The sequence below is a fragment of the Pipistrellus kuhlii genome, unplaced genomic scaffold (genome assembly GCF_014108245.1).
Source record: "Pipistrellus kuhlii isolate mPipKuh1 unplaced genomic scaffold, mPipKuh1.p scaffold_m20_p_18, whole genome shotgun sequence".
Classification (NCBI taxonomy): Eukaryota; Metazoa; Chordata; class Mammalia; order Chiroptera; family Vespertilionidae; genus Pipistrellus; species Pipistrellus kuhlii.
Genome location: NW_023425493.1, coordinates 24,495,438 through 24,518,602, shown reverse-complemented (window position 1 = coordinate 24,518,602; position 23,165 = coordinate 24,495,438). Strand labels below are relative to the sequence as shown.

General features: G+C 44.9%; 1 protein-coding gene and 1 non-coding gene across 2 annotated transcripts; both read right to left on the bottom strand.

The window, feature by feature from the left end:
• Positions 1–1,220: 1,220 nt before the first annotated feature.
• Positions 1,221–17,767, bottom strand: CCT3 (chaperonin containing TCP1 subunit 3). The gene is made up of 14 exons (XM_036442394.2): positions 17,606–17,767; positions 15,127–15,188; positions 14,378–14,428; positions 14,230–14,292; positions 13,201–13,297; positions 11,414–11,531; positions 7,524–7,710; positions 6,516–6,665; positions 5,491–5,623; positions 4,771–4,852; positions 3,720–3,900; positions 2,497–2,742; positions 2,120–2,251; positions 1,221–1,550 (listed from the first exon to the last, which is right to left on the bottom strand). Exons 1-14 carry the CDS (start codon positions 17,634–17,636, stop codon positions 1,446–1,448), a joined length of 1,638 nt encoding a protein of 545 aa, XP_036298287.1. The 5' UTR covers positions 17,637–17,767; the 3' UTR covers positions 1,221–1,445.
• On the bottom strand, positions 6,240–6,362 carry LOC118721844. Its single transcript, XR_004988855.1, has one exon. It is a non-coding gene; the product is annotated as a small nucleolar RNA SNORA28 (small nucleolar RNA).
• Positions 17,768–23,165: the final 5,398 nt, after the last annotated feature.

Genomic DNA, 23,165 nt, shown 5'->3' with positions numbered 1-23,165 from the left:
ATTACAAGGCCAAAGGGTAGAAGGACCACTAGCCAAGAGGAAGGAACTGAAGAAATCACAGGCGAGGCTCACCTGGGCTCCCACAAGCCAAGCCCATTACTCAGGTCTTTTCCTTGAGAAAAACAAAGCACAGCCCTGGCTGGTGTGCAGCTGGTTGGACGTCATCCTGTGCACTGAAAGGTTACCAGTTCAATTCCCAGTCAGGACACATGCCCAGATTGTGGGCTCAATCCCTGGTAGGGTCCTGAAGGAGGCAGCCTATTGATATTTCACTTTAAGATAAATGTTTCCCTCTTCCTTTAAAAGTCAGTTTAAAAATCTTAAAAAAAAAAAAAAAAAAAAAAAGCACAAAATGAGTTTTATTTTGGAAAAGGGGAGAGCGGGGAGTGGGAAGAGACTGAACATAAACTGTGCACCTATGGATGAGGACAATGGGGAGAGGGGAAAGGGCAGAGGGTGGGGTGGGAACCTGGTGGAGGAGAGCAATGGTGGGGGGGGGGGGCGGGAAGGAACATTTGTAATAATATGAACAATAAAAACTTATTAAAAAAAAAAAAAAAAAAAAAAAAAAAAAAAGACAGGAAGGATTCTAAAAGCTACAGAAAACAGCTGAAACCAGTTTGGCTCAGTGGATAGTGTCGGTCTGCGGACTAAGGGGTCCCGGGTTCGATTCCGGTCAAGGGCATGTGCCTTGGTTGCAGGCACATCCCCGGTGGGGAGTGTGCAAGAGGCAGCTGGTCGATGTTTCTCTCTCATCGATGTTTCTAACTCCCTATCCCTCTATCTTCCTCTCTGTAAAAAATCAATAAAAATATATTTTTAAAAATAAATAAATAAAAATAAAAGCTACAGGCTACAATCTCAGAAACAGACGTTCTACATGCTTTAGGACACATCTGAGCCCTGCCATGAATTGGGTGTTGCTCTACATACAACGACAGATGAGAGACATCCATGGTTTGGACAGGTTCCTCCTGTTCTTTGGGTGGTGAGTGCAAGGTGAAGCTTCTTTAAACTTTATAGTATCATCCTTTGAACTTTGAGTCTTTCCAACCAGCATCTACTGAGAGGTCTGAAGAATACCCCTTCAACAAGGCAAATAAAACCATTTAATGACCCTATTCCCATCTCCCTTCCTCCCCAGTGAAGAATTCTGCCTCTTCCTTCTTTGCCAGGAGGCAGAGCTATAACCCAAGGTTGAAAAACACATAACAACTGTCTCAAATGACTTAGATTTAATCATCGGAAGCAAACTAAATGGAAAGCTTACAATAGAGAAGAATTACATGTCAGTGCCTTTTGCAAACTGAGCTGGGACAGAACGGGACTGGGGCTGCCCCTCAACCTGATCCTTTCCAAACAAAGACATCCACAGTGTCCCTGCCGTCAGGCCCAGGCAGGGAGAGACTGTTGGCTCTGTGTGTTGAGGTCACTTTGCCCACCACTCACTCCTGGCCACCATCAGGAGGCCCGCACTGCTGGCTCTGGTCATCGCCCTTCTTTTTGTGGCCTGAGACGATGTCATCAATCCGCAGCAGCAGCACGGCCGTCTAGGAGAAAACCACAGCCCCAAAGAGGTCAGTGGAGAGGGAAGGGCATTTGTTTTCTTTTGGACATTATCACCTGGCTCCTCCTCCACAATTACCATTTTATCTGAAAGCTATCTTTTCAGTCTTAAATTAAAATGCAGTTCTTCCTAAGCCAGGAATGCAGCTTGTACACCTTGCTTTTTTTATTAATCCTCACCAGAGGATATTTTTTCTACAAGACAGAGGAAAGAAAGGGGGAGAGAAACATTGACGTGAACAAAACACATCAATTGGGTTGCCTCCAGCATGTGCCCGACTGTACTGAACCTGTAACCCAGGTATATGCCCTTGACCAGGAATTGAGCCTGCCACTTTGGTGCTCAGGCCAATGTTCTAACCACCAAGCAACACCGGCCAGGGCACCTTGCCTTTTTATATGAGCTAAAAGTAAGTAGGGGAATGGAATTCCTTGCGGATCTTTGTGGGAATATGCTGCCTTCCATACCCCCTCCCTTCAAGATGGGACTGAACACACTGGTTTCTGGTTATGTGGGAATAAACAATATAGCATACGCCTTGGGGTGCCTCACCTCCACTGCCGTCTTATATATTTGCAGTTTTACAGCCAATGGCTCCCAGATGCCCAGTTCTTTCATGTCCACCAAAGTACCGGTTTCACCATTTACACCCCAGGTCTCACAGTTCTCCTGGGTATGCTTGGCCTGTAGTTGGAACAAGCATAAACAGTTAAAGGGGAAAACACTGGGAATAAGTAAGCTAGCAGGAAACATTAGGTAAAAAATTAAAACAAAAACACTAGATTGGTAAGGAAACGGTAAGAGGAAATGTCAACGACAACAAACAAGTAAAAAATTAGGGGCAGAGATATTAAGAAAACAAGCTATAAAAGAAAACCTGGATAGACAGATGCCAACCATCAAGAGAACAGCATGAAAAGAAAACTCACCCGAAGAGAGGTAAGTAGACGAATGGTGCTGGCTCCACAGTTCTGGATAAGGGTACGAGGGATGATCTCCAGGGCCTGAGCAACAGCCCTGTACGGCCACTGCTCCACACCAGTCATGGCCTTGGATTTTTCTGTCAAGGCATGGGCCACAGCCATTTCACAGGCCCCACCCCCTGGCACCAGCTGAGGGTCCAGGAGAACGTTGCGGCACACCTGCATGGCATCCTGGAGGTTGCGTTCTACTTCCTTGGAAAAGCAAAGAGATAATATGAAGCAAAAGCTCGATGACTCAGGGACAAATCAGAGGTGCCAAAGGACTTCCTGACTGCCAAGTTCAGTAACCCACCAAGGAGGGCAACTAAGAAAGGTCCTTGGAATCCCTATTGGGCAAGGCAGATGCTAGTTACCTTGGGCAAACACAGTCACTACACTGCAAAAGGGCTGGGGTTGGGACAGAGGTGTCACTCTGTGGAATTAGGTTTCTTACTAGATATGTGCCTTTGGATAAGTTACATAACCTCACGGGGGGGGGAGTATTTATGCCCTGGCCACTAGCTCAATTGTTAGACCGTCTGTCTGCATTCTGAAGGATCACAGGTTTGATCCCCTACCCCAGTTGGTGCATGTGTGGGAGGCAACTCAATCGATGTCTCTCTCTCACACTGATGTTTCTCTCTCTCCGCTTCCACTCTCTCTAAAAATCAATGAATAAAATATCCTTGTATGAAGATTAACAAAAGAAAAAAAAATAATTTCAACTTAAAGATTACCAGGGGTTGGGGAATGGGGAATGATGAATCACAATTCAATGGGCATTATCTCAGTTTTGCAAGATGTGTTCTGGAGACCTGTTTTACAAGAATGCGAATATACTTAAAAAGTAAGCAGGCCTGACAGGTGTGGCTCAGCAGTGACCCGGGAACCAAGAGGTTGCTGGTTCAATTCCAAGTCAGGTCAGGATACATGCCGGGGTTTCAGGCTTATCCTCAGGAGGGGGTGTGCAGGAGGCAGCCAAATCGATAATATTTCTCTCTCACTGACATTTCTAACTATTCCTTTCCCTGCTCTAAAAAAATCAGTAAAAACTTTTTTTTTAAGTAAACAGAAGAGACAGATGTGTGTGGCTGCCGATCAAAACTAAATAGCTACCCATGGACAACAGGGTGATTTTAAGTCCTCTGGGAAACTCAGGAAATTCAGTCCCACTTGCAAGGCTGACTCACCGAGAGAATCTCTTTGCTGGCCCCCCGGAGAAGAATGGTGCAGGCTTTGGGATCTTTGCACTCAGTGATAAATGTAAAGTACTCGTCTCCGATTTTCTTGATTTCCAACAGGCCCGCTCCTGTTCCAACATCATCTTCTCTCAGCTCCTCTGGCCGGCTGACGATCCGGGCCCCACAGGCTCTATTGATTAGATGAGGGAGTGGGAGGAACCAGATGATTTCAGATATTTTTACTCATCTCCCTAGTCCCTAGAGTCTGTGACTGGGATAAGGGCAAAAGTGGATTGCTAGAAACATTGCTACCTAAAACTCAGGTCTTGGCTGCCTAGTGAAATAGGTTTTCAAACATGTATTGGTGAAGTTTCCCTAAACTAATACGGCTTTATAAATAAAAGTATATCCAGCTAAGGCAACTACTATAACCACATACAGTTTGGACAGTGAGCTCTTACAGGTATCTAACATGAACATACCACGAAACAGTCATTTCTAGAATTCATTCATTCTGTCACCTAGTTAGATTTCAAGGCCAATAATAGGACTCTACTAAAGATGATACAAAGGCAAGTAAGGAGGAAGGTGACTAAGTACACAAGTGTATGTCTGACCCAATTTTAATAAATGCAGGACTAATATTGTATCTGTCATCCCCCCACCCCCATTCATGGACATGTAGACAATCAACTAAGTAAATGTGCATATGCCCAGAGCAATTTCAGATACAAAATTCAATTTGGATCTATGATATATTCTGTGGTGTTGGGGCAGGCTTATAAACAGGCTACTCTGCAATGGACCCCTACACCAAGGTAGTGATCACAATGTCTAAGTAGAAGTTGGTCACTACTGGTTAGGAGCAGTACAGAAATGACAACTGATGGATTAGATAAAGGACTTCTGAAAACAGCAGACAGCTAAACCCAGGACCTATAATTGATTTGACTGATTATATCCTATGTTAGACTTTTTCAGGTAACGATGACTGCATTATGAAGCTACAAAATAGAAATACTTGGAAAGGAAGAATCTTATTTTTACCTGAACTACTTACCTAGCGATGCGATTATTGTCTGTCTTCCGGACTCTGCGGATGGCTGTGATATTGGCCCGCATGAGGTAGTGCTGAGCTAAATCTGCAAACCCAAGAGCAGAGGTAAGCTCAAAACCAGAACTCCTGGGTTCTGAACCAGTTTATCCTCAGATCCTCAATATACTCTATCCATCAGATGTTTTTTATATTCAATCTATGCCAACATGGGGAGAGGGGAATCACCATCTCTCCTCTACCTCAACCAACAGAAGGTTTAAAAAATGAGTAGAGCCGAAACCGGTTTGGCTCAGTGGTAGAGCGTTGGTCTGCGGACTGAAAGGTCCCAGGTTCGATTCCGGTCAGGGGCATGTACATTGGTTGTGGCACATCCCCGGTAGGGAGTGTGCTAGAGGCAGCTGGTCAATGTTTCTCTCTCATCGACGTTTCTAGCTCTCTATCCCTCCCCCTTCCTCTCTGTAAAAAATCAATAAAATATGTTTTTTTTAAAAAATGAGTGGAGTCCAGCCCAGCAGGTGTGGCTCAGGAGGTCCTGGTTCAATTCCTGGTCAGGGCAAACGCCCGGGTTTCAGGCTCGATCCTTATTAGGGAGCATGCAGGAGCCAGCCGATCAATGATTCTCATCATTAATGATTCTCATCATTGATGTTTCTCTCTCTCTCTCCCCGTTCCTCTCTGAAATCAATAAAAATCTATATATTTAAAAAAAGAGTGTATTCCTACCTGAGATGCCCTTTTCAGTGATGACCACATCGGGCTTCATATGGATAATGTCTTCACAGAGCTGCTGGATGTATTCTTCTTCCATCTGGAGGATTCGGGTGAAGTCTTCCTCTCGTGTGATCTCAATGTCAGTCTGTGTGGTGGGTAAATTGATTCTTATTCACAATCCTTATTTAATAATTTCCAACTACTTTATTTTTCTTTAGCACTTCAAAATTACATTGACTACTATTCTATTGATGTATTAGAAAAGGTAATATAGTAGTGTCAAGTTAAGGCCAAACAGAGCTGGGTTCAAATCCTGATTTGACCAGTATCAGTTGTGTTCCTTAATCCAACTTTTCTGATCTTTAGATTCCTCATCTGTTAAAATGGAAGTCAAAACCAACTGCCTTAAAGGGTGGTTGTTGTGTGTTTTTTTCTACCAGGAAACAAAAAAGTAAAGTTCAGTATCACGACTTATTCTATACCTTATTGCCCATCATGAACATTTAAAACTCTGCCTTTTGTTCCTGAACCCTCCTCTGAGAAAACCAAACACACTGCTACTCAAAATTCGCAGAGGATTCACAGACAGACCAAAGGCATTTACTGAATTCAGGTTACCAATGGAATGTTCCAAAATATTAATGTTCTGTTGGGTAAGGTTAAAATGACGACTCAGAAGACCCAGCATTCACGACCTCTCCCATCATTCATGGAGTTGAACACAGACCCAGCATTCACTGCACGTTAGCTAACCGCCAGACTCTGTCTAAGTCTGTATAACGGCTTGTCCCATAGAGAGAGCACCGGAATAGGTTAGACTTAGTTGCTATAGCAAGCTCAAATTGTGTCAGACAGTGTCCATCATCTGCCACAGAGTGTTGCTTGCAATAAAAGTTGTTTTTAGAATCAGAAATTACATATAAAGGTCAGTAATTGACATTTAGTAGGCATGTAATAAACATAGCTTTTATTTCCCTTGTACATATTAATAGTTAGATTCTTATATCAACTTTAAGGAACAGAACCAGGAACCTCACCTGGCTCTCTCCTTTCTTGTATTCCAGAGAAGAATCCAGCAGCACTATGCGGGGGTTCTTGATATAGCGCCGCATTCGGGGATGGGTCACATCTTTGTTAATCATGACGCCACGTAAAACACAAGAGTCTTCAATAATACCCCCAGGAATCTGCAAAAAGATCCACCTTAATTCACAACCAGGAGAGACAATTTCTCAACTCTCTTCCCAATGTTCGTTCATCTTTCTCGAAGGATCACTATTTGGGGTTTCCAAAGTATCTTTCTTCCATGAACCTCAAAAACAAACTGTTACAATCACTTTTTCCTTTAGGAAGCACAACAATCTTGGACCATAAAACCTAATTTGAAGGTCAGGTGAAACCACAGAAACAGAGACTGACAAATATTTAATCTCAAGGGGCTCAGACTTCTACTTCCTGAAAGATATTTCCACAAAATTTTAGGCTCGGGGCTCCATCTACTGGCCACAAGATATTAATGCTATTAAAAAAAATGCTTTTATTGATTTCAGAGAGGAGAGATACAGAACATCAATTCCCACTGGGGACTGAGCCAGTCCCCTGACCTGGAATCAAACCGTGACCTCCTGGTTCATAGGTCGATGTTCAACCACTGAACCACACTAGCTAGACTATTAATGCTACCTTTTAATCTTAAATTAATAATAGAGAGATGCAGAAAGCATTCTGGGGTTTATTAACAGAATATTGTAGAGCCTTTCTTTATATACCAATCAAGTGGCTGATATGTACACAAATACACAAACATGGAGACACCAATAAACCTTTCTTTAGGCCCTATAAACTTTGTGAACAGACAGCAGAGAAGGAAATAGAATTATTCCACAAATACCCTCTTTTTCAATTTTTTGTTTCCCAAGCAACAAATATTCTTCCTAGTTATCACTATAAAGATATATTGTTCTGATTTAAACCTATTTCCTCCACAAATGGGATGACTCATGCTAGGAAACAATTTGTCTCCAAAGTATTAATTGGGAGTTTACCTTTTCCACCTTTGCGTATTTCTTGATATCAATCTCCTTCCGACCGTTCTCCTCAAACTGTACAGTTTTGACAGCATCCAGGGCAATGCTGCAAGCCAAAGAGGACCACCGACTGATTGCTTTGGTAGTAATGGAGCTGTTGATGATGTTCAGCATCATATCTCGGTTACTCGTATCGACGGGAGTACTGGGGAAAAGAAAAACAGGTAATATGCTCAACAGGCGTCTTGTACATTTAAGAAAAACCCCACATCTATATCTCAATGACTCCAATAATGGGTCAAAAGGTAGAATTAGGGAACCTGTTCCTTTGTAGGAAATTAAAAGTGACATCAAGTAATCTTGTCCATCCTGCCTTTTCAGCAGGATTACAACTAACCCATCCCTGATCCCCCAAGTAACCTGTTCCCTTGTTTGACAACTCTTCTAGACTTACATATAGACCTTCAGTAAAATAACTTGTTATTCACCTTCTGCTTCAAATAAAAATTCTAAAACTTTTACAACTTGGGTCAAAAAATGTTTGGTCTGCCGAAACCAGTTTGGTTCAGTGGATAGAGCATCCGTCTGCTGACTGAAAGGTCCTGGGTTCGATTCCGGTCAAGGGCATGTACCTGGGTTGCGGGTACATCCCCAGTACGGGGTGTGCAAGAGGCAGCTGATCGATGATTCTCTCTCATCGATGTTTCTAACTCTCTGTCCCTCTCCTTTCTTCTCTGTAAAAAATAAATAAAATATATTTTAAAAAAAATGTTTGGTCTTTGAAACCTGACCCATAGCAAATTCTATTTCCTCTTAATTATCAGCCTCAGCCCTGGACAATATTACTCAATGGTTAGTCAGGCCACGCAACAAAGTGTCATGGGGTTGATTCCCTGCAAAGGGGAAAAATGAGGTTGCAGGTTCAATTCCCACTCCATCTGGAGTACATGAGAGAGGCACCAATTGATGTGTCTCTCTCACATAAATGTTTCTCCTCTCCAGCTGAAACCGGTTTGGCTCAGTGGTAGAGCATCGGTCTGCGGACTGAAAGGTCCCAGGTTCGATTCCGGTCAGGGGCATGTACGTTGGTTGCGGGCACGTTCCCAGTAGGGGGTGTGCAAGAGACAGCTGGTTGATGTTTCTCTCTCATAGGCGTTTCTAGCTCTCTATCTCTCTCCCTTCCTCTCTGTAAAAAATCAATAAAATATATTTTTAAAAAAATGTTTCTCCCCTCCCTTCCATTTTTCTAAAAAAATAAATAAATAAAATATGTCAATCAAAACAATATCGCCACATGAGAATTAATTAAAAGATAAATAATCAGCATGGTCTGTACTATCCATTCGAACACTGGTTCTAGTCTATCTAGCACCTTAATACATGGCGCACCACATAGTGTTTTTATTAGTATATGTTTGTCTCTCCTAACAAAATTTGTACACGGTGAGAACATTCAGAACCATAAAATGTAAGTGTCCTTGGATATCATCTTGTCCAAATTTTCACATATTACATAACTCTTATAAAAACAGAGTAAAGCACATAATATACAATCATTAAATATTGTTGAAGTATGCATTTTAGGGAAGAAGCAATAGCTCCAAAAGTATTATCTAAGATATGCGTGCAGTTACTGCTTGATAAAAAGAAAAGCTTTCTAAAGATTCAGCTCCACATGCTCGTATCCTTCCGGTATATCTACACTCTTTAAAAAAGAAAAAATTATTATTATTTTAAATCCTCACCTGAGGATATTTTCCTATTGATTTTTAGAGAGAGTGGAAGAGAGGGAAAGACAGAGAAAAATAAAATCGATGTGAGAGAAACACATCGATCGGTTGCCTCCTGCAGGAGCCCTGGCCCGGGCCCAGGTCAGGGAGGAGCCTGCAGCTGAGGTACGTTCCCTTAACCAGAATCACACCCGGGACCCTTAGTTCCAAAGGCCAACACTGTCCACTGAGCAAAACTGGCTAGGATGGCTCTACAGGCTTATAAAATTTATTTCATAAAAATACTTTAAATCAGCCAACACCGGTGTGGCCCAGTGGATTGTGCGTCGGCCTGCAGACTGAAAGGTCCCGGGTTCGATTCCAGTCAAGGGCATGTACCTTGGTTGCGGGCACATCCCCAGTAGGGGGTGTGCAGGAGGCAGCTGATGTTTTTCTCTCATCGATGTTTTTAACTCTATTCCTCTCCCTTCCTCTCTGTAAAAAAATAAAATATATTAAAAAAAAAATACTTTAAATCAAACTCCTCATCCCCTAAGAGTGCCAAATAGATTATACTTTATTAATAGCAGGCAATACAATACAAAGCTTACCGAATTATTAGATACTTATGTACCCAATAATCCAACTACATAAGGGTAGATCATTATAGATTTTATTCTTAGAATAATTTATTTTTAATCAAAAGAATTTTGCATTCTGCATGTTGTGATTTAACTAACATTCCCTAAAGTTAATTATTTTTTAAATGTTTTTATTCATTTTAGAGAAAGAGGGAGATAGAAAAAATATGGGTGAGAAAGAAACATCAATTGGCTGCCTCCTGCACATCCCCTACTGGGGATTGAGCCTGCACCTCAGGCATGTGCTGACTGGGAATCGAACCAGTGACCTCAACTGAGCCACACAGGTCAGGGCATAACATTCCTTGCAGTTAGAATTCATGCATTTCTATATTCCTTTCATTATCCCATTAGCACTGAACAAAAAAGATGAACAAAAAGTTCTTCCATTACTACATGGGATTTAAAAAGCATTTTCAGTCCCAGTCCCTATCCGTCACAATATTTTATTAGAATACTGGCTGAATTAGTTATAATCATATATATGGTAGGATATTTAAAAACCTGTTATTAGTTACCCAACTCCTTATTCTTCCCACAAGAATGTGAACTATGCCCCGGCTGGTGTGGAGTAGTTGTTTGGAGAGTCATCCCATTCACCAAAAGGTTGTGGGTTCAATTCCCTGTCAAGGCACATGCTTAAGTTGGGGGTTCAGTCCCTGGTTGAGGTGCAAACGGGAAGCAGCCACTCCACGGTTCTATTTCTCTAAAATCAATAAACATAACCTCGGCCTGGCAGATGTGGCTCAGTGGTTGAGCGTTGACCTCATGAACCAGAAGGTCACAGTTCAATTCTGGTCAGGGCATACGCCCAGGTTGTGGACTCAATCGCCAGTACGGGGTGTGGAGACAGCTGGTCAATTCTATCTCATCATTGATGTTTCTACCCCCCTCTCCCTTTCCCTTCCTCTCTGGGGACACACATACACACACACACACACACACACACACTTTAAAAATAATGAGGTAGTTAAACTCCTTTCTTTAAAAAAACAAAACAAAACCCTAGCTGGTCTGGCTCAGTGGATAGGACTAAAGGGTCCCAGGTTCAATTCCCATCAAGGGCACATGCCTGAGTTAATGGCTTGTGCAGGAAGCACCTGAAACGATTCTCTCTCATTACTGCTGTTTCTCTCTCTCTCTCTGAAATCTATATATATATATATATATATATATATATATTTTTTAATTATTATTGTAATTATTACTTTTTTAAAGAATTTAAGCTTTTAGAAGCTAGGTTTATTTTACTTACTACACATTTCCCACCACAGTACCTACCTAAAATGGGAACCAGAAGACAGCATGCAATCAAAATGTTACAAGGAATTAAACCTAGTTCCTTTTTATTTGGCTGCTTTTATTCTTTGCCATTTTCTAAAACTTTTATTTCACTTATCCTTTACATTTTGTTCTCCCCTTTGTTCCTCCTCACAAAATAATACAAAGGGTTAAACCACAATGTGTGTGACAGACCTGGACTTTTTTACCAAAGAACAGATTGTTCTTCCACGCCTCCCATATTTGATACTACCCACTTCTGGTCGTCCCCTAGTACCTGATTTTCTTAAGGGTGTTGATCATATCGTCCAAAGCCTTTCGATAAGCACTGATCACCACCGTTGGGTGCATCTGCTGCTCTAGGAAGTGCTCAGCCACAGAGAGCATCTCTCCCGCTGAAAAAGGATACAGATACATAATGTTTTAAAAAGTACCTGGATATAAAGGCAACTTCATTATGCTTCTAGAGATACCTTACTTTTCGTCCTAAAATAGACAGTCCATTTGGCTGTAAATACTATCCCAAATTGTACACTTTGTACAAGGCAATTAATAAAAAATACCTTCCTTGTACATATTATAATAATCAAAGACTGATCCTAGGGTTTATTTTCTTGATCTAACTATGTATGTTATCAGTTTTCTAAACAAAAGGAAAACATTTTTCCAAAGATTCTAAAACAGAAAGAAAAACACGTAACAGAAAATTGACTTATTATTTCAACACCTAGGATGCAAATTGCTGGTACTAAAAACAAAAACGGAACACAGAAACCTTACACCTGGAAGAATACCCCAAAAATGTACAAAATTTTCGCTCTAGAAGAGGAATTAGTAAAATGTCCCACTCTTTTCAAATTTGTCTTTACTTTGTAATTAATTCACACACAAAATAAACACAAAAGCTTGTTTCTAAAAAATAATTTAACAAGAGAAATGTAAATATATGTTTTTTTTCTTTTTTCACTACAATGTTTTATATATATATATTTTATTGGTTTTTTACAGAGAGGAAGGGAAAGAGAGTTAGAAACATCAATGAGAGAGAAACATTTGGTTTTTCACAAGTTGCTTATACTACCTGCCCACAGGCATTCATTTTTTAAATTTACACAAATGTGCCCAAGTTTGCAGGTATACTCTTTGTTATGTACTCAAATGTTTGAATTCAATACTTTGTATCAATTTCTAAGTGACCACCATGTATACTGAAAGACAATCAAATATTTTAACAAGATGCTCAAATAAGTTAGCTTAGAGCCCTGGCCGGTGTGTCTGAGTGGTTAGAGTGCCAGTCTGCACATCAAAGGGTCCAGAGCTCAATTCCCAGTCAGGGGCGTGTACTTGCGTTGCAGATCTGAGCCCTTGCCCTGGTCAGGGTAGGCACTGGAGGTAACCAATTTAAGTCTCTCTCACATCGATGTTTCTCCTCTTAAGGCCCTCTTTCCACACTCTCTTAAAAAGAAAAAAAAAGAAGGGAAAAAAAAAACAATGGAAAAAATATCCTCATCCTCAGGTAAGGAAAAAAGAAAGTTAACTTAAAAAGGATATGCCCCTTGGGGGATGTCAGAAAGCTAGTTTAAGGCAGATCCCTACAGGCCAGGCCGAGGGACCCCACCAGAGCTCAGTGTTAATAAATCAACAATATTAGGTAAAATGTCTTTAAAACAAAATAAAGAACACAAAAACAAGGGGTGTGTGTGTGTGTATTTATCAGTTGAATGTGACCAGAGGCTGGCAGGAACCAAACCCCGTATTCCCCCAGGAGTGACTGTTTAGTATTTGCTCATTTAGTTTGTGGTGACTTTTAGAATATAACTTCCTGTGACTTACGAGAATCGACTGTATCTATTCAACTAGATTTACACAGCCCATGCTATACTATTGATTAATATTTTATACTCAACTGGAGAGGATACACAGATAATTAGCAACATGTTATTTAAATATTTGTAACTAGTACATTGGTACATTTCCTTCTTAAAAGCAGACAGACATTATTGCTGGCAAAAATCTTCCTGCTTCAATCCTATTTTCCTTATCAAACTCCCATTCTTCTCTTACCAAGAATAATTACTGACGTGGTCCCATCTCCAACCTCTTCATCCTGTGTCCGGCTAATTTCAATCATGGACTTGGCTGCTGGGTGCTGAACTTGAATCTGAAAAGAAAAATGTAGACTGCCACTAAAAACACTACTCAAAGTTCTTTTCATCTATTCTGCTTGGCCCTAATTCTTAAGCTTCTTGCATCCATTCTCATTCGCTTTGTTTGTTTTACCATAGCTTGGAAGATTAAAAGTGGCCCCCAAGGGGTGCCCCCACGCCCTTCACACATCGCACGTTCATGGGGAACCTGGTGCTAAACCATTCGTAGGCGACCTGCTTCTGGGTCGGGGTTTCATATATAACAGAGCAGCTCCCTCACTGCGAACTATTGAAAGTCAGCCCTCGACACAAGGGAATAAATAAATGAATAAATGTGGCCCCAAAAATATTTAAGTAAGTCACCTTTCCAAGTCCCTTTTTTTAGGGAAAAATGTAATATGCCAAGTCAACTACTTAAGTTTTTTTGAGAACAGAACAATAATTTACAGCCTATTTACTGGGAACACCACTGTTGTGGTTGAATGATGTCCTCCAAAAGGACATATTGAAATCTTACCCTCTTGCAACTGTAAATGTGACTATATTTGGAAATAGGGTCATTGCAAATATAAACAAGTTAAGATGAAGTCATACAAATATTACGGTAGGCTCTAAATCCAACCATTGGTGTCCTTATAATGAGAGCCACAGGAGAATGCCATGTGACAACTATAGAGGAGACCGAGTTTACAAGCCAAGGAATGCCAAGGATGTGGTCACCCATTAGAATCTAGAAAAGGCACGGAAGGATTCTTGCCTCAAGTCTTCAGGAGCATGACACCTTGAGTTCAGATTTCTAGCCACCAGGCTATGAAAGCGTAAGTTTCTGTTAAAGTCACACAGGTTGTGTTAATTTGTTCCAGCAGCCCTAAGAAACTAATCATCATCTACACATATCTTCTGGGGTACTTTATCAAATTGTGAGAAAGCATATGAAAAGTCTCACCTCTCGAAGAATGGCATTGCCGTCATTAGTCATTACAATGCCTCCCATTGGATCCAGAAGCATCTAGGACGAAAGCAAAAGTTGTATTTCAGTGTTCCAGTTAAGAGAAAATCTATAGTCGATGAGTTTCAATAAGAAATAACCTTACCTTCATCATAGACTTGGGTCCCAAACACGTTCGGATGATATCTGCAATAGTCTATTAGGAAGGAAAAAGATAAGTACAAATCAGAGGATGATGTCAGTGTGTGCGCTAAGAAAGGGGGCATCAGTAACCCACAGGCCCAGCATTTTACCAGCGTCACCTCTAAAGTAGGGCTGGCAGCCTCTTTAGATACAGCATGCCCACAGCTAGATTCTGTCCTTTGTAGAAAGCAATGACTTTTCCCAAGAAAAATGGGACAGGCCTTCCAGAGCTTGTTTCCCAGTAGTCCAGATAAATGGAAATCCATGTCTTAGTATTTCTTTCTATGAAAGTGGCCTTCACACCATGCTAAATCAGACCTAGAGCTATTTCATTCAAGATTAATTAAACACCTATCCAGGATCTACTGTGGCACTAGGAATACAAAAGGGAATTAATATAGCTCTCCTCTTCAAGTAACTCAGTCTAGTATGGGAGACAAACACAAACCCTATATAATAAAGAGCTAATATGCTAATTAGACCCAAACAGAACAACCATCTGGACGACCTTCTGGAGAAGCTGGGGCTTGCACGAATTTCGTAGAATATAAACAATATGTGGCGATGGAATTATAAAAAAGTTACTATGAGAAAGCTATTAGACCTAATTCAGAGATGGAGGACTTTCTTCTCCCTTCCTGTACACAGATACAGAAATACGAGGAAAGACAACTGGAGGAAAGACTTTAAACAAGTTCAAAGATATGCTACCTTAGCGGCATTGATGTTTCCAGATTGAACTTTTCTTCCAGATTCACGCTTTACGTTCTGGCCTAAAATAGGTAAAACAAAAGACAACAGCTCATGATTGTACCATTGTATATAAGCTATTTATTCCCTCACCATTGGAAAGAAAAACACACAAGTTTCCTAGGTGTATATGTAGATGAAAGCAACTGGCCAGGAAGCTTATTTGGTTAGACCGTGGTCCCGATATATCAAAGATCCAGTAGGACTCATACAAGAATCAACCAATGAATGAATAAATGGAACAACAATGTTTCTCTCTCTCTCCCCTCCCCCTTCCTCTCTCTAAAATCAATAAATTTTAAAGATAATTTTTTAATTGTACTTCAACCCTGTATACTAAGATACCCATAATGCTTCAACTTTGGAATCATGCCATCACTTTCCCATCACGGCAAGGATGCATAACTGAGATCCATGAATAGGCCTCGGTAGGAAAGTGAAATCCCTGAGATTATATGAGAAAATGGGATAATGTACTTTTGTCTGGGAAAAGGATCTATAGCTTTCAGTGAATTCTCAAAGGGGTAGTGACCCTAAAAAAGCACCAGTCACTGCTTTATGTAAAAAGGGAAAGAGTTTGAGGGTTCATATTTTCCTACTTGGATAAGGAGACTCACACTCTTTACAATGTTTTTAAATATATTTCTTTTTTTATAGAGAGGGAGGGAGAGAGAGTTAGAAACATCAATGAGAGAGAACATCAACTAGCTGCCTCCTGCACACCCCCTACTGGGGATGTGCCCGCAATCAAGGTACATGCCCCTGACCGGAATCAAACCGGGACTCTTCAGTCTGCAGGCCGACGCTCTATCCACTGAGCCAAACTGGTTAGGGCTCTTTACAGTAATTGATCGTGCTCCCCACAGTATCCTGTGGAATGAGAACACAGTTTGCAAGATATAGTCATTTCATGTTTGGATTTAATAAGAACGCCTCACCCTAGCCAGTTTGGCATCAGCCTGTGACTGAAGGGCTCTGGATTAGATCCCAGTCAAGGCCACAAGCTCAGGTTCTGGGCTCCATCCCCAGCAGGGGGCGTGCAGGAGGCAGCCTATCAATGACTCTCATCATTTATGTTTCTCTCTCTCTCTCCCTCTCTGAAATCAATAAAAATCTAACAAACATCCCCCCACCCCAATTTACTATCAGTAAGACATGTGTGTATATTTTAACAGGGGGCCCCAATGGTTACAGCCACCAATGTCAGGGGTAATGCAGACCTGAAAAGGCCTTCGCCATGCACCACTCCCCCTGGGCCCTCTCAGTGGAGACCAGCCGGCGGTTATATAGGTCATAACCAAACCAACAACCGTACCCTCGTTCCCCTCCTCTCCAAACTATACACCCCCTACAATCTAAATCTGCAGAAACTTCAATCCAGGCCCCTCCAAGCCAAACGTTCACAACTCTCAGGACGCAGGCTCCCATTCCGGGCTGTGGTGAGCCAGCAGGAACCTTTCTCACCTACTCATCAGAAAGGTGTGTTTTTTTCTCGGTGAAGTGAAATTTTTTTCCTGAAAAGTTATTTGCAGGAATAGAGAAAATGGATGAACTCTCTGAACAGAAGTTGGAAGGCCAGGGAAAACGGGCAGCTGGCCATCTGAGGTGGTCTTGCAGGTGCCACACACAGAAGTCACACACAGAATGGAAACACACAGAATGGAAAGACAATGACTGAGGTGCGTGTTCAGTCATAAGGAAATGTGGGATGTTCCCAAAGGGTAAAGAGAGCCGGCTGAGACGTTTGGGGGAAACTCGGGCCGCTGGCGGGAAAGGGGACCACGCGGGGGACACTGATCGCTGCCCATCCACTGCAGCCCAGCCAGTAACTCAGGAAAAGGGAGGGCGGGGGTCGCTGGCGGAAATGCAAAAGGGCAGATCCTGAGAAATGAACTAGGATACCTACTTGCTGTTGGCCACTCTTTTAAGCAGTGTATCTACTTAGTCATTTGATCCTCACGATTCTAACGGGGAAATACTGTTAACGCTGATGATACAGAGTTAACACAAGTCAGCCAACATGGCCGAGGCCACATCGGCTACTAAGGGATGGACCGAGGTTATAAAGCGAGGCAAACTAAAAAAACAAACAAACACATAAACATTATCCATTTACCTACACACTGACAATCCCGTAAGAAAGGGGTCGGGGGAAGGAGTGGGGGATGAAGAAGGAAGGCCGAGTGGGAAAGATCCCAGGCCGAGTAGCCGTGAGGACCAGGGGCCGGGCGAGGGGGAGGGCAGCAGGCGTCGGGGAAGACGGGGACGGGTTAAGGGATGGCAGGAGCGAGGGAGAAAGGGCTTCTTTCCCAAATAAGGAGGCTGACGGGAAGCCACAGTGGCTGGACCACTGCGGGACCTGGCTGTGGCAACCCCCCGAAAAGTATGGCCGAGCGGGGAAAAGAGGGCGGCCTCTCCCCCCGGCTTCCCCACAACTCACTGAGCACGAGCACGGGACGATGGCCCATCATGGCGGCGCGATGCTGAGCCCGGTACCCAGAGCGGAGGAGACCGGCAGAAGCTTCTGGAGAGGGAACCGGAGAGAAGCCCAGAAAAACGTTGCCTCCGCAGGGCTTACACCTAAACCCGCTACCTTCCGGGTCGCCACCAATCACCGCACGCCCTTCCCTGACAGGCATGGAAATGGGCCAATGGACATTCTCCGCCCCGCCTTCCACGCAAGAACGGCACGGCAAGCTCGGTAGAGAGCGCGCGAGGCTGGAAGCGGAGAGCGCCGGCGCTTGCGCAATAAGGTGGCCGCTCCCGGCCGCGTGCGGTGCGCAGCTAGGGCGCAGGCGCGGAGGCTCGGGCGCTGAGCTCGCACGCCATTGCGCATGTATTTCAGCTACAGGGTGGGTGCTGGGTGGAGTTGAGGCTTTCAGTGAATAATGCGGGTAGGTCATTGGGCTGGCCGGCGGCTCTGCATCTCTCCGGCCGCAAAGGCCAGGAAAGGCGAGGTAGTTTCATGCCTTTCGCTCCAGCCTTAGCAAAGTGGAGGAATAAAGGGGCGGACTTCAATGGCGGCTGAGGGAAGACCTGGCTGCGGGGTGATATGGGAGTTGTAGTTCTCTGGGGCTGGTCTAGGTGGTCAACAGCATTGCTTGGAGGCACGCTGCGAGTTGTGGGTTTGTGTGGTGTTTTTTTTTTGCCTCTGGACCCGTTGCTGTGCTGGGGCCTAACCCTATTTGAGCAGATGTTTAAACTGAGGCCATGAGTGGTACCAGAGGGTGATGGCTTATTTGCCCTCTCTCCCGAATGATTCTATCCAAAGCATTTTCGCAAGTTCCCTGGAAGGTTTTTGAGAGTTTCTTTCTCCATACCTATTGCCTCCTCTATCCTTTTCATCCACTCAACTGCTGGTCCATTACCTTATAGGAAAGGAAAAGGCCTGATACTGCAAAAATTAAACGTGGAGAGAACACAGAGAGTAATTGCCCGTTCGTAGGACACTGTTAAGGTTTAGTTAAGTTTGTATGGTTTTGTTTTTTGTGTCCCCCACTCTCAGAAAAAAACGAAACAATAATAATGAAAACAGCTGTTTTTTAAACCAGTGAAAAGACCATGAGAGCATGAACAATACAGGAAGCACAAACAATACAGGAATCACTTATTTGACTATGAAATAGAAGAGTGCACCCTTTCACACTTTTCCCTCCCCAAACTGGAACAGCCTAAGATCTGCTGGAGAGAACTTGTGAAATTGTCAATAGTAAAATAATAGCACAGGTTGTTGATCACGTGATCCTAAGATTCTTTCCCAGGCACCACACCTATTGGTGTTCTGATAGAGCTGGTACTAGTCACCCTACTAACAGAAAAGGTGTGTCAGAGGCCCTGAAGGGAGAGGGATAGTTAGAAACATCGATGAGAGAGAAACATCAATCAGCTGCCTCTTGCACACCCCCCACTGGGGATGTGCCCGCAACCAAGGTACATGCCCCTGACCGGAATCGAACTCGGGACCCTTCAGTCCACAGGCCGACGCTCTATCCACTGAGCCAAACCGGTTTCGGCTGTTTTTGTTTTTTTCATCTTCTGGCATTTATAAACTATTTGGCAGGATTTTTGTGCATAGTCAAGTCACCAGTTTCAGGTAGTGACACACTTTAAAACAATACAATTACTAGCCCTAGCTGTTTGTGTGTTTTTTTTTTGTTTTGTTTTGTTTTTTGTTTTTTTTTGTTTTTATTGAACACATACTGTATGCCAAACAAGTTGCTAAGGGCGCTATCTTTTTTTTTTTTTTTTAGTATATTTTATTGATTTTTTTACAGAGAGGAAGGGAGAGAGATAGAGAGCCAGAAAAGTCGATGAGAGAGAAACATCGACCAGCCGCCTCCTGCACACACCCCACCAGGGATATGCCCGCAACCAACGTACATGCCCTTGACCGGAATCGAACCCGGGACCTTTCAGTCCGCAGACCGATGCTCTACCACTGAGCCAAACCGGTTTCGGCAGCTCTAGCTGGTTTGGCTCAGTGGATAGAGCATTGGCCTGTTTACTGAAGGATCCCGGGTTCGATTCTAGTTAAGGGCACGTGCCTGGGTTGCTGGCTTGATCCCCAGAGGGAGGTGTGCAGGAGGCAGTCGATCAATGATTCTTTCTCATCGTTGATGTTTCTATCTCACCCTCTCTTCCTCTCTCAAATCAATAAAAATATATTTTAAAATGTGAATGAATGAATGAGTCAACACATAAATGAACTAACAAATGTCTTAACTCTGGTGCTTTGCTACTTTTTTCTTTTGTTGCCCATAACACTGGAGAAAGTTCATTGGAACTAAGGGAGCCAAGTGGCTTTGGGGTTTCTAAGCCAAAATAGCAGGGAGTGGGGAGGAGGTGACCTGATAAAGGGCAGCTCTAAGCAACCCCGAGTTACTCAGTAACCTGAGCCCCCGTCCCCATGGATGGCCCGGCCAGGCTGGGCCAGGGCAAGCAGCAGACACCGGTTCCCCTTGGCTACCCTTCAGGTGCTCAGCCAGTCCCAGCTGGAAAGTAGAGACGGAAAGTGGAAGATTGGACAGACCCCAGGCCAGGCAGGCAGGGAGCCGGTGACAGAGTCAGGGGCCCCAAAGACTCCTCTGAGGTGGAGGACGGAGTGGGAGATGAGGTCCTCAAATCCATCAGAGCTTCCAGGGCCAGAGGAGGCAGGAGGGGGCACCTGGAGCTTGCCATCGCTGGGTGAGCCGAAGGAAAACCACGGACTGAGCCTTCCAGAATAGGCGGCGGGCCAGGGAAACCTCCACAAGGGTCTTGCTCTCTGCTGGACCAAAGGGTGAAACCAGCTGGTGCTCACTAGTTGTTAAAATACCAAGATCGTCCCATGCAAGCTGGTCAAGAGATGTTGGCCAAAGGTCTCCAAGTGTACCCTCCAGCTATCCTAGCCCTTCCAAGGGCTCCCTCTTCACCTCTCCCCAATCCAGCACATAAAGGGTCAACACCTGCTGGGGGTGGGGGGGGGGGGGGGGGGACGGGGGAATGGTACTCCAGGACCCAACCCTGTTATGGTGCTGACTAGAACCCCAGGCCCAGGATTGGCACAATATGGGTAGTTGTTGAATGAATGAATGAGCAACAGAGGAGAGGGAAAATCAGAGATCCTGAGGAATTTAGAAGAGCTGAGAGAGTCAGCAGGTAAGAAAGAGGTGGAGGAGGCCAGAATCAGGGGGGAAATTCCCAGAGATGCTAGGAAAGCCCAGCTAGGAGGCCTTGCTCTCTCTCGTTCTGCAGCTCCTGAAGGCTCTTCCCCTTGTAAGTCCTACCCAGACCCAGAGCAACTCCTACACCCAAACCGGGCTCAGAAAGCAGGCTGAGTCTCTGGAGCAGAAGGCTGAGCCTGGGAGGCTATCCAGATGCTGAATTACCAAGAATCATTACCCAAAGGCTGTTGACCAGACACTCACTGCCCACACCACTCCACCGAAGGAGCTGGAAAACAGCTTTCCTGCTGATCCAGTAGAGAGCCTCCGGGCCAGGGGCCAGGGGCCAGGGGCCACTGGGGCCAGAGAGCATGCCCGGCCTGCTCAGAGCAGAGTACCAGAGGCTGCTGCTACCCAGCGGCTGACCCCCCCACCCCCTGCCTGCCTGGCCGGGCATTAGGTCAGGCGGTTGGACACCTGGAATGCCACGCTGTCCCCCAGAGCCCACGCTGGCCAGAGGCTCAAGCCCATGAGGGAAGGTGGGGGAGAGGCGAACTGGGGAAAGGAGGAGGATCGGGGCCTCCTGAGAAGGGGCAGGGTCGTTCTTGGGAGGAGCTCCCTCCGTATCTGCTCTGGGGAGTGGCTGGCCCTGTGGACCCAGACCCCATCTCCTGGGAATGGCAACTCTGCCTTCAGCCAGGGTTCTGGAACGCCTTGGCAAACACCCACAGGCCATGCTGGAGGGGCATGCAGGGTGGGACAGAGGGCCTCCCCTCTCACTAGCCCCTCTGACACTGGCCTTCTGCTTCTCTTCTGGGAAGAGCCTTTTGGCCTGCAGGTGTCAGAAGCAATAGTCCAGCTGAAACTGGTTTGGCGCAGTGGATAGATAGAGCATCAGCCTGCGGACTGAAAAATCCCAGGTTTGATTCCGGTCAAGGGCATGTACGTTGGTTGTGGGCACATCCTCAGTAGGGGGTGTGCAAGAGGCAGCTGATCTATGATTCTCTCTCATCGATGTTTCTAACTCTCTATCCCTCTCTCTGTAAAAAAAAAATCAATAAACTATATTAAAAAAGAAGAAGAAGAAGAAGCAATAGTCCAAGTCCTCCATCTGTTTGGAGCCCTCCAGCAGCCCAGCAGCCACTGGGGAGAGGCCAGCCATGTGCCTTCAAGGACTTTTTAGCCGCCCCACCCTCAGCCCCAGTTCCTGAACACACTGGATACTCACACAGCCAGGCTTGTGTCTATACTGAGCCCCTTCTCAAAATGTCCCTCTTCTTTCTTCTCTTGCCCCAGTTCAGACTGCCTGTGGACATCCCTCCCAGGAAGTCTCCTTTTCGGTCTTCCCCCTCCTCTCCTGTGGGTTCTGCAGCCTCTCCTCCTAGGTCCCCATTTCCCCTGTGCTTCCCAAGGTCACATGTTACCCCAATGGCAGTTCAATTCCCTGCTCCGTGTCTGTCTCCCAACTGGACGGGGGCTCCTGGAGAGGAGTCATCCGGTTCGTCTCTAAAGCCTGGCCCGCAGTCAGTCTCCTCACGGTCCGTCTGCCACCCTGGAGGATGCAGATCCCGCTCCTGTAACAAGGACTGTGGACTCCTAAGTGGGAAGACCCTCCTTCCATCTGGCCTCCCTTCTCTACAGCGGCGGAGGCAGCCCAGAGCCTCTCAGACCCTCCCGGGCTGCCCCGGGAGCCCCGTGTCCATGAGGCCCCGGCCCAGCCCGCTGCGCTGCGGTGGGTGCGGGTGAGACCGGGAGGCGAGGCTGGAGCAGAGTGAGCACCTGGCCTGCTGAGGCCCAGACTCCCCGGCTGGGTTAATCACCAAGGTCTGCAGAGCCATCTCTTTATCTCTGTTCTCCATCTCTCCTTTGGAAAAGCCTGAGTAACCCCTCAGCTCTTTCTGGGTTACCCCTGGAGGGGCCTGGCCAGGGCCTTTAACATTTTTCTTTACTGATTTTGAGAGAGAGAGAGTGTGTGTGTGTAAAGGGAGAGGGAGAAAGAGAAACATCCATGTGAGCAGAACATCCATCTACAGGGGTTCGAGCAAGCAACCTGAGCGTTCACCTGACGGGAACCCAAAGGCCTTTTGGTGCAAGGGACCGCTGAGCCACACCGGCAGGGGTTGGTGGGGCCTAAGGGGCACTTACTCTTTGGGAAACACTCTTTAAACTAACACAGGTTTGGGGGCGGGGGGTTGTGGGGTCTTTTTTAGGGTGCAGGCCCCCTCCCTTCCTTTCCCTCACTGGGTCTGCGGCTGTGCCCCAGCAGGCACAATGCATACTGAGCAGAACAGCGCCCGGATCAGCAGGGCAGAAACAAGATCTGGGGTCCGAACGCCCCCATCCCTCGATCCCCCTCGT

Excerpts from the sequence above, each read along its gene's own strand:
- CCT3 (XM_036442394.2), bottom strand. The coding sequence starts at position 17,636 with ATGATGGGCCATCGTCCCGTGCTCGTGCTCA. Across the intron at positions 6,666-7,523 it reads AATACGCAAAGGTGGAAAAG|ATTCCTGGGGGTATTATTGA; the intron begins GTAAACTCCCAA and ends ATCTTTTTGCAG. Across the intron at positions 3,901-4,770 it reads GACAATAATCGCATCGCTAG|AGCCTGTGGGGCCCGGATCG; the intron begins GTAAGTAGTTCA and ends TCTAATCAATAG.